The 12,012-nt window shown below is 39.0% G+C and overlaps 1 protein-coding gene across 1 annotated transcript in view; it reads right to left on the bottom strand.

Moving 5' to 3' along the window:
- DNAJC15 (DnaJ heat shock protein family (Hsp40) member C15) overlaps positions 1 to 12,012 on the bottom strand; it is a 56,946-nt gene that overhangs the window by 18,519 nt on the left and 26,415 nt on the right. The window contains exons 4-5 of the mRNA XM_016189773.2: positions 4,005 to 4,081; positions 121 to 191 (exon numbers count right to left, since the gene is read on the bottom strand). Of these exons, the coding sequence (XP_016045259.1) occupies positions 121 to 191; positions 4,005 to 4,081 (148 nt within the window). The remainder of the gene's footprint in view (positions 1 to 120; positions 192 to 4,004; positions 4,082 to 12,012) is intronic.

Genomic DNA, 12,012 nt, shown 5'->3' with positions numbered 1-12,012 from the left:
TAAGTGAAATCACAGTACATATGGCACAAAAACTTCCAACTCTCAAAATAAGTTGATGAAAAAGGGAAGCAATTCAGAGCATACTCTGATCCAAATATGGAAAGTAGGAATTTTATTTACCTTTATCTGGGTGGTTCAAAATCATGATTCTCCTGTGAGCTGTTCTAATCTTGGCTTTACCAGCAGATGGGCTGCAATAGAGAAAAACAAAAAAGTGCTTGTAATAAACAGTGTTGAATGCAGATTACAAATTAATAGTGTATATGAATTGTAATAAATTAAAAATAATGAAAATTTCACCATCTTGTGGATAAATATGAAATTACAGCTTGTCACTCAATTTCACTAGCCACCAAAATGAATTGCTAATTCAATGCTCCTTGTATTTTTCTTGAGTCCTTTGTAATGCTAGTCCTTATGCTCAACCAGCTTAAAAAATATAGCACAATATATAGGGTAAAGAAGTCACAGTGTGCAAAACAAATTTTTAAACATTTTTGTGGTTCAGCTTCTTCTTTATAAGCAGGTTAGGAACAATATACTCCCCAAGAAGCAATCATATCTACTAAGCTGTAAAAAAAAAAAAAAAAAAAAGATGATGAAGAAGATGATGATGATGATGGAATCTCCCACATCTTGAATAGAACTTGGACGATGTGATAAGCCAGAAGTTGGATGAGTACCAAATGTTCTGATTTACAGGTAGTATTTAAAAAACAAGGGAAGAAAAGGAAAACAGTAGAGTTTGGATTGGGTAGGATGCATTGCAGCAAAGGAAAGGACTCTGGACTAGGCGGTGGGGAAAGGTAGGCAGTGGGAGGGGAGGGTACTGGTTATCCAGTGCACAGCAGTGAAGAGGGACCTGGGTTGGTGATAGGAGTGATGTGCAGACAGCTATCACAGGGAGGTCAGGAACTGTATTCCTGCATCAACAACTATCCTATAAACCATTATTCTCCCAATACATTTAAGAAAAGAATTTAGTTAATACCTACAAAGTGCTAGAACAGATCTTACTTAGTCTGTAGTAAATGTTCCACAGTAATTTTTTTTTTTTAAATAAAATGCTTTGGGTTTTTTTTTTTTTTGTTGTTGTTGTTACATTGTATAGCTAATGTGTTGGCCAGTGTTTCCCTTTTTCTTTATTGGAGTGTTTATTTTTCTATTTTTAAAAATAGTGTGTTTCCTTATTTTAATGACTGAGATAGAGATGGGGGGGAGAGAGACAGAGATAGAGATACAGACAGGCCAGAGCACTGCTCAGCGCTGAATTATGGTGGAGCTGGGGATTGAACCTGGAACGTTAAGAGCCTCAGGCATGAAAGTCTTCTTGTAGAATCATTATGCTATCTCCCCAGGCCCAGTACTTTGCTTTTATTATTACTATCTTTTAATAGATTTCCTTAAAACCCATCATATTTCAAAATTATTTTTATCTTCATAAGAAATCTACACTAGCAGCTTTGAAGGAATCAAGCCTGAAGCTCCCAGTTCCAGACCTAGCAGTGATGCTTAGACTTCTCTCCCTTAATATGAAGCCATCTATGCAATATGAAATAAATGAAAAAAAACCTGAAAGGATGAGAGAGAGAGAGAGAGAGAGAGAGAGTGTGTAAGTAATAAAGAAACAGGGCTGGGGAGACAGAATAATGGTTATGCAAAAGACTTTACATAACTTTGATGCCTGAGGTTCTGAGATTATAGGTTCAATTCCCAGCCCCACCATAAGCCAGGGCTGAGTAGTGTCCTTGTCTCGGGACACACACACACACACACACACACACACACACACACACTCTCTCTCTCTCTCTCTCTCTCTCAGTCACTCACTCACACTCCCCACCCTTTCAGATTTTTTTCATTTATTTCATATTAGATAGATATACTAGGTTACCTAATCTATCTAATTTATCCAGGTTTCAAATAGGGTAACAGTTACTAACCAATTATAGAATGATTGTTGTAAAGCTCAAAATGGTTTAATTTGGGGGGGGGCAGCTTAATTTGTATGAATAAACTACAGTACAACAAACAAAACCAAGTACTTTGTTAAAAATATTCAGACACAGGTTCAGAAATCATGATTTTACCACACAGATATGAAACTCTGTAGTACTTTAACTTTTCTTAGATACTATTTTCTTCTATGTAAAATGGATAGTGGTCCAGGAGGTGGCACAGTAGATACAGCACTGGACTCTCAAACATGAGGTCCTGAGTTCAATCCCGGCAGCACATATACTAGAGTGATGTCTGGTTCTCTCTCTTTCTCTCTCCCCCCATCTTTCTCATTAATAAGTAAAATCTTAAAAAAAGAAAAAAAAGAGGGAGTCAGGCAGTAGCGCAGTGGGTTAAGCGCACATGGCGCAAAGCACTAGGACCCGTGTAAGGATCCCAGCTCCCCACCTGCAGGAGAGTTGCTTCACAGGTGGTGAAGCAGGTCTGCAGGTATCTATCTTTCTCTTCCACTCTTTGTCTTCCCCTCCTCTCTCCATTTCTATCTGTCCTATCCAACAATGACAACATCAACAACAACAACTACAACAATAAAACAAGGGCAACAAAAGGGAATAAATAAATATTTATTTAAAAAAGAATAATAAGAAGGGGATTGGCACACCTAGTTGAGCATTAAAAAATAAATAAAAGGACATATTTGCCTTCCAGAAGTATTCTAAGGATAAATAAGATAAGTAAAAGAATTAGCACGACCTAGAATATAATTAGTGGTCAAAAAAGAGCATATATTATTATGAATATAAAGGCGGTATTGTAAAATACATTGCATATTTCCAACTTTTAAAAAGAGAACCTAATTTAATAATTCCTGAATGATTCAAGAAAACTTCATCACATGGGGGTCAGTGATGGTGCACCTAGCTGAGCGCACAGGTTTACAATGCACAAGGGCCCAGGTTTGAGCCCCCCACACTCCACCTGTCCCCACCTGCAGGGGGAAAGCTTTGCGAGTGGTGAAGCAGGGCTGCAGGTATCTCCCTCTCTTCCTCCTCCCCTTTCAATTTCTCATTGTCTCTAGCCAATAAATAAATAAAGATAATATAAAATTTTTAAAAAACACTTCATTACTTGTATCACACATTAAGCCAGAATGCTGCTCTAGTGTTTCTTCCTGATAAAATTTTAAAAAAACATGTTTTAAGGGATTAGGGGGCTTGGCTTAGTCCTGGCATCACACAAGTACTGCAGTATTAGGGGAACCTCAAGGTGTCTCCCCCCTTTCTATCTCTGAGTGAAAAGGTACCATTCAGAAGCAGTGAGATAGCACATGCACAAAGCACCAGCTAGTCAAGAAAACAGACTAATATTAATCAAATCATAGAGCTAAAAAAGAATTGTAAGCAGATTCCAGGGTGGAGGATAGATAGCATAACTGTTACTCAGACTCTCATGCCTGAGGCTCCAAAGACCCTGGTTCAATCCCCCTACCACCAAAAGCCAGAGCTGAGCAGTGCTCTGGTAAAAAAATTAAATTTGATTTAATTTAAAAAGCAGATTCCATATTATAAGTGAAAAGATGAATCCATCAAATTATAAAACTACATACACTAAGAATTCAGTGTTGCACTAAGGAGTATTTTGACAATGGTGTTGAAACCCTGTCATTCAAATACAATAGCTCCTTATAAGGAATCATAACTCTGGACTATTAGTATTTTATTTGTGATAGTAGCATGTTACAAGATTTTAAAATTATAATATATAGCTCCCACCACATCAACCACCAAAGTTCTGTATCCCACCTTCTCACCTCCCAAAAATAACCACTACAGTTCTCAAGTCTTAGAAACAGTTTTGCTTTACTTTCTAAAGAGGACAGGACTGACTCTTAAATTGGAGATTTTTGAAATGTAAAAATCTGATGCTACCTCCTCTATCTCCTATTCATAATTTAAAATATATGAATAACTTTACTGTAACATTTTTCTCCTTTTTCAAGACAAGCTTAGCCACAGAGAAAACTAATTCGTACACAGAATACCTACCTTACACCCAAAATAAGACTAGCTTCTCGTCTACTCATTTTCTGTTCAAATCCTCCTTTGTAGTATGACAAAAGGCTCTGCAAAGAAAAGCACAAGAAATGGTTAATTCCATGTCTGTGTAGTCTGACATAATCCCATCACATAGCTACAGGAAGAGTAATGTCTGCTGGGGGCAATTTGAAATGGGGGGTGGTGGTGGGTGCAGAAGGGAGGCAGTAACAATATGACCTGACGGAGATGACCAGCGACAGCAGTGAGAAGGATCCATACTCCCAGCCTGTCTCTCACTGGATTAGGGCAGAATATAGTTCCCAAATATGAGGAAAGTATCCTGGGCAGACTACCTCACCAAGTATCCCAGAACCTCACCTCTCCAGATCCCTGTCCTAGCAGGGAAAGACAGAGACAGGATGGGAGTATGGATCAACCTGTCAACACTCATGTTGAGTGGAGAAGCAATTGCAGAAGTCAGACCTCCCACCTTCTGCACTGCATAATGATCCTGGGTCCATACTCCCAGAGAGATAAAGAATAGGAAAGCTATCAAGGGAGGGGATTGGATGCAGAGTTCTGGTGGTGGGAATTGTGTGGAATTGTGCCCCTCTTACCTATAGTCTTGTCAGTATTTCCATTTTATAAACAAACAAACAAAAAAATCTATGACCAAGATGAACAACTCAAAAACAAAAAGTAACAATTCTTTACATTTTCAAACACATTGCTTTCTTTCTAAGAAGTAAAGAAACTGAGGAGGTGGGTGGTGACCTGGTTGAGCCACATGTTACAGTGCACAAGGACCCGGGTTCAAGTCCCCAGTCCCCACCTGCAGGGGGAAAGCTTTACGAGTGGTGTGAAGTAGGGCTGCAGGTATCTCTCTCCCTTCCTCTTGATTTCTGTCTCTATCCAATAAACAAATAAAGATAATTTTTAAAAAATGAATAAAGAAATTGACAGAAGCAAAAGACCTGAACTTTTTACTTAATTTTTTAAATAGATGCTCAACAGATGCTTTATAAAAAAGATATTTATTAAAAAAAAAAAAAGTTGGGCAGAGGTAAATAGCATAATGGTTATGCAAAGAGACTCTCATGCCTGAGACTCCAAAGTCCCAGGTTCAGTCCCCTGCATCACCATAAACCAGAGCTGATCAATGCTCTGGTTAAAAAACAAAACAAAACATATATATATATATAAGAGACAGAGAAAAGTCAAGAAGAGGGAGGTAGAGAGGGAGAAAGACAGACACCTGTGGCACTGCTTCACCACTCTTGGAAGCTCCCCCATTATGGATAGGAACTAGGACTTGAACCCACATCCTCAGCTCAACCAGGTGCACCACCACTTGGCTCCAACCTGAACTTTCATTAAACTCTTTGGTAATTTCCTCACTGCATAATCCTGACCACTGCTGATACATATAACAGACTTTTATAAACCTACTAGAGTGGCTGGCAGGAAAGAGGAAGAACTGGCAGAGTGAGGAGACATCAGAACAGCAAGCAGAGTGGCCAAGTGAGGATGAACAGTGGCACTGATGGGTCAGTGTGGCTGGAGATGTGTGAGCAAGGAGGAGGGTAATGTAAACGTTGTAGCTGTGAGCAACGAAAACCATTTGGGACATTCTTTGCAGTAGCAGCACTAGAATAACACTAGAAATAAAGATGCAAGAGTGAAAGCAGACTAAGAACCGAATCAGAATGACAGGAGATGAAGAACCAACCATGTAGAGGAGGCAGTAAACAGTAGTCAGGTGCTAGAGATGTTTTGAAAGCAGAACATTTGCTTGATGGACTAAACATAGACTGTGAGAAAAAGTGAAGAATTATACATGACAGATTAATACTCTCTGTTTTCTAGATTCCCATTCAAAAGGGAAGAATTTACTCCTACAACCTACAGGGGCTACTGGCAGATAACACTGATTAGATGAAATAGGACTAACACATTAGATTCTATGAATTGCCTTGAGGCAAGAAAGTCAAAGTTACATCCTTCTCAAGGCTGTCTAACTTTTTTTTTTTTTTTTTAACTTGAGCACTGTTCAGTTCTGGCTTATGGTGGCACTGAGAATTGAATCTAGGACCTTTGCTGCCTCAGGCATGAAAATCTTTTTGTATAACCTTTAAGCTACCTCCTCAGCCCCAGTCAACCTATCTAGTGATAGGCTGAAAGGCGAGGTATACGATTATCTGTATTCATTTCCCTGGTGATGGCTCTTAGCCCCAATTCAGGACAGTCACAGCCACAAAAATGGCTGAGGTCTCTGTGGAGACTGCACTGCTGCCTAACTCATCTCTATCCTTATTACTTCTCTTCCTTTCTGGAACTGCTGATCCTACGAGTTCCCTCTAATAAACTAGCAGCTTGTTAGTGTCTGCCTCAGTCTGCTTTCCGGAAGAACCTCAACTGCAAATGGTTTCAAGGATTCCAGCCTAAACTATCGAATGGCAGACAAGGAGTAGTTTGTTTGTTGTGGGTAACAGAGATTGGAGAATGGTATGGGTTATAGTGATTTGAAATGGAAGTATACATTTTGAAGTATGTAAAGCCATGTGATTAAATGAGATCAAATGAGTAGTGAATATAGCTAATTCCAAAGACTGAGCCTTAGAGACTGTAAATGTTTAAATGGCGGAAAAATGCAAGGGAGATGGTTCAACTAACTGGAGGAGTATGAACTAACCTGGCTGAGATGTTCAGTTTGAGCCCCAGCACAAGTACCAGAGTGGTGCTCTAGTTTTTCTTACTGTCTCATATATAGTAAGTAAAATAAATCTTAAGAAAAACACTTTAAAAAGTGCAGAGGAATCAGTAAAAGTAGAAAGGCAGGTAATAAGTTCAGAAATGAAGGGGGAAAAAATGGCTGGAGGCTGATGGATAGCTTACATGGGTACGGTGTGAGCCTTGCCATAAGTGTGATCCAGGTTCAATTCCAGAACCACATGGGAGGGAGGGGGGAGGACAAGTGTTACACATTTGTATACATATGTATGTATTGGGGGAAAATATATATATATATATGAATAAGAGACTTATAGGAAATGTAAACGTGGGATTTAATAGGATGAATGCCAGCTTTAACTCCCCCTTTTTTCAAAAGATTAATTTTTTTTTTTTTGCCTCCAAGGTTATTGCTGGGGTACTGTGTCTACACTACAAGTCCATTGCTTCTGGAGGCCATTTTTTTCATTTTTTATTGGCTAGGACAGAAAGAAATTGAGAGAAGAGTGGAAAACAGAGAGGGGGAGAGAAAGATAGACACCTGCAGACCTGCTTCACTGCTTGTGAAGTGACACCCCTGCAGGTGGGGAGCTGGGGGCTCAAACCTTACACAGGTCCTGACGCTTTGTACTGTGTGTGGTTAACCCAGAGTGCTACCACCAGAACCCCTAAAGTATTTTTAAATATTTTTATTTATTATTAGATAAAGACAGAGAGAAACTGAAAAAGGAGAAGGAGGTGGAGGAAAGACACCTGCAGTCCTACTTCACCATTCGTGAAGCTTTCCCCCTTGCAAGCGGGGACCAGGAGCTTAAACCTTGGTCCTTGCACACTGTAATGTGAACACTTAACCAAGTGTGTCACCACCTGGCCCCAAAGCAAGTATAGTATTATTGGCCCAGTCGGTGGCACACCCAGTTAAGCACATATGTTACCATATGCAAGGACCCAGGCTCAAGCCTTATGCCCTACATGTGAGGGAGAAGCTTCATAAGCAGTAAAGGGGGGGGGGACCCTATTTCCCTCTGCCACCTCAGTTTCTGTCTCTATCCAATAAGTAAAAACTAATATAAGATAAACTAAACTAAAATAAAGCAAGTATTATATCCAAACAATTGTTTCATATTTGGTTTTGCCCCAGGTAGAATAGAAGAGTCAGAAAAGGCTACTTAGGGCCAAAAAGATGGCCCACTGGTAAGGGTACCTGCCTTGTCATGCAGGGTCCAGGTTTGAGTCCTTGTACCACATGGGCTCTACCTGGTGAGGTAGAATCTCCTTATCTCTCTCTCTGTATAAAAATGAAAAAGCAGGTTAAGCACAGGTGGCGCAAAGGACTAGCATAAGGATCCCTGTTCGAGCCCCCGGCTCCCCACCTACAGGGGGGTTGCTTCACTGGAGGTGAAGCAGGTCTGCAGGTGTCTGTCTTTCTCTCCCGCTCTCTGTCTTCCCCTCCTCTCTCCATTTCTCTCTGTCCTATCCAACAACGACTATAACAAGACTAACTACAACAATAAAACAACAAGGGCAACAAAAGGAAATAAATAAATATTTTTAAAAATTTAAAGAAATGAAAAAGCAGTCTGAGTGCAGTGAAAATGTATAAACTTCTTGCTTGAGGGGGAGGAGCTCTTAAAAATCTAGTACCTGTATGAGCCTCATATACTAAATATACTAAACAATGACCTGCTTATATAGAATCCTCACAACTGTTATTAAAAAAAAATAGAAAAGTAATATTTGGAGACTATAAACCAAAAACTACACTAAAGGAAAACAAAACAAAAATAATCATGTTACTCAGAACATTTCTTCAGGGGAAATAATACCTTCTCAACATTTATGAAATACAGATTTTGTATTACATAGCTTAAATAGAATAAGATTATTACTATAGTATTTTACTACATTAATCTGCTTCAGTGAGTACCTGGTATCATAAACAAACACAAAATTTTAAATCTATACCCAATGTCACTCCCCAGATGTATAGCTATAAGGTACTTTTTAAACTGCAAATAATATAACAGTATTTTATATTAGGATGTGGGAACTTAAGATAATGCAGAACTATCTTCTGTATTATTCTGACAACACTGGGTTAAAGAAATATTTTTACATTTGCAAAAATCAGGTTACTAAGGGTGGGGGACAGTGATTCACCCAATAAAGCATATATGTTACTGTGACCTGGGGCTTGGGTCCAAGCCTTATGTCACCTCCACTTGCAGGGCAGCAGCTACAACAGTGGTGAAGCAGTGCTATACTTCTTTCTCTCCCTCCCTTTCATATATGTGTTATTCATTTATTATTGGACAGAGACAGAAAGAAATTGAGAGGGCAGGAGGAGACAGAGAGGTAGAGGTAGAGGTAGAGAGAAAGATAAACATCTGCAGTCCTGCTTCACCACTCGTGAAGCTTCTCCCCTGCAGGTGAGGACCAGGGGCTTGAAGCTGGATCCTCGCACACTATCGTGTGCGCTTAACCAGTTGTGCCACCACCTGGCCCCATCCTCCCTATCTTTCTATCAAAAAAAGAAGAAAAAGGGGACGGGGGAAACAACTATGTGGAAAAGTGAACCCAAGCAGGTAGTGAGCCCCGGAGACAACCCTGGTAGAAAATTTAAAAAGTCACTGTGAGAAACAACTGTATCAGCAAATAGAACAGATTATATATTTCTTTTTCTAATTTTATTTTTTTGCCTCCAGGGTTATCGCTAGAGCTCAGTGCCTGCACCATGAATCCACTGCTCTTGGAGGCTATTTATTCCCCTTTTGTTGCCCTTGTTGTTTTATTGGTGTTGTGGTTATTATTATTGTTGTTGTTACTGATGTCATTGTTGTTGGATAGGACAGAGAGAAATGGAGAGAGGAGGGGAAGACAGAGAGGGAGAGAGAAAGATAGACACCTGGAGACCTGCTTCACCGCCTGTGAGGCAAACCCCCTGCAGGTGGGGAGCCGGGGGCTCGAACCAGGTTCTTTATGCAAGTCCTTGCGCTTTGAGCCATGTGCGCTTAACCTGCTGCGCTACCGCTGACCCCCAGATTATATATTTTTCTAATAGAAATTTCAAGTTTAAAAGCTGTGGGATCTTACTAGTCTTGTGCTGTTATTTGAAGTACACCCTAAAATTTACAAATCATAGTTTTTTCCATAATTCTATTCATATTTAAACAAAAATAAAAATCATTTCCTTCTAAAGTTATCATTAAATGTTATAGTGCCACATATTATCAAAGGAAATAGGAAATAAATCACATTAAATAAATCATTCTCTGACTGAGTCAATAATAATGTAAAACATATAAGTCCTCTAAATAACAAGAGAATTCTCCCTTTTTTTTTTCAGGACCACTGCACCAAAAGCTTCCTTCAGTGAGGTGGGGGTACTGCTCAAACCTGGGTCACATACATGGCAAAGAATTTTATTTTTCATAGTCTTATGGGAAAAAATGCATGTAGCCTGTGAGGTGGGGCAGCAAATAAAGCACTGAATTCACAAGTATGAGGCCCCTATCTCATGTGCCAAAGTGATACTCTGGTTCGTTCTCTCTCTCTCTCTCTCTCTCTCTTTCTCAAAAATAATAGAGGAGAAGGACAGCATTTATCACAAACTATAAACTTTTAATATTTATAATAATCTATTTGATTTATAAGAGTTATAGGATGGTTCTAATTAGTGTTATTATGACTTTCACTTATTCATAAAATAGAAGATTAATTCTTAAGACTATTAAATAAAAAGATAAATTTACAAATTGAAAAACAAAGTCCTTAAGAGATAAATGACTTGGTGTACCCCCTCAGGGGGTAACAAGGGCAATTAGACAATGATCAAGTTAATGATATACATTAATATCTTAAAAACCAACCAGTAGGGGCCAGGTGGTGGCGCACCTGGTTGAATGCACATGTCACAATGCACAAGGGCCCTGGTTCGAGTCCCCGGTCCCCATCTGCAGGGGGAAAGCTACACAAGTGGTGAAGCAAGGCTGCAGGTGTCTCTCTGTCTCTCTTCCTCTCTATCCCACCATTCCCTCTCGATTTCTGGCTGTCTCTATCCAATAAATAAATAATAATAATAATTTTTTTAAAAACCAACCAGTAACCCCTCCTATCCTATGGTTTTGTCAATACTTTCATTTTATAAATAAATTACAAAAAAAAAGACCAACCAGTAAGAGTACTAATTTAAAGTAGCAAATAGAATGATAAACATCTTTTGATTTCCAAAGAGCCTTTGAAATAGGAAAGTAGATATTTTAAACAAGAAAAATACATAGTAGTCATAACAAAACAACAATAATAAAAACCCACAAGAGAAGCAGAAAAATCCTATCAGGGAAATCACAATACACCGAATCACCAGAGCAAAGAGGAAACCCTTCTCAGGAACTTCAAAGTCAACAAACTATAAAAAATATATCATGGGGTACTGAAGCCTAAACATTAATGATAGAAAATTATTTTAAATATTTATTATTTTATTATATTTGGTCACCAGTGAGGCTTCACTGCTCTGAGATAACTTTATTTAGATATAGAGAGAGACAGGAAATAAAGAGGCAGAGACAGTGAAAGAGGCCATAGCACTGACATTTCCTTCAGTTCGGTAGGGGCCAGGCTTGAACCTGAGCCATGCATATGGCAAAGCAGTGCACTATCCAGTGAGCTATGCTGTCAGCACAAAAGACTTAATTATTGAAAAGGAGAGAGAACCAGAGCATCACCCTGGCACATGCAGTGTCAAACGTCAAACTTCACGATTTCAAGTTCTGTGCTTTTCTAAAGAAAAGATCAATGATCTTGCAAAGGGAAGTACCAACAGAACACATTTCAGAAACAAGAAACTTAAAGGCCAGGAAGAAGGGTAGTTATGCTGAGAAATAAAAGACACAAATCTGGGGTGGGGGGGGTACAGATCCAAAAAGGATGACAGAGGGGGTTGTATTGTTATGTGGAAAACTGAGAAATGTTGTGTATGTACGAACTATTGTATTTACTGTCAAATGTGAAACATTAATACCCCAATAAAGAAATTTTAAAAAATAATAATAAAATAAAATACACAAATCATTTCAATTGCTCATGGACTCCGGAAGTACCAGATCTGCCTCTGAGTTGACTAATCTGGAAGGCATGACTGCTTACAGAATTGACAGGCATGTCACTCTCCTTCAATTAAACTGTCAGAGTACATTCACCAACTGTAAGGAATGTCACTTGTTTTAACCAGCAGTCTTAATGAACATACACCAGTAGTCAAGAACTAGGTATTTGAGAAATCCAC

Source organism: Erinaceus europaeus, chromosome 7 (assembly GCF_950295315.1).
Source record: "Erinaceus europaeus chromosome 7, mEriEur2.1, whole genome shotgun sequence".
Lineage (NCBI taxonomy): Eukaryota > Metazoa > Chordata > Mammalia > Eulipotyphla > Erinaceidae > Erinaceus > Erinaceus europaeus.
This window is presented reverse-complemented; position numbering and strand designations above follow the sequence as displayed.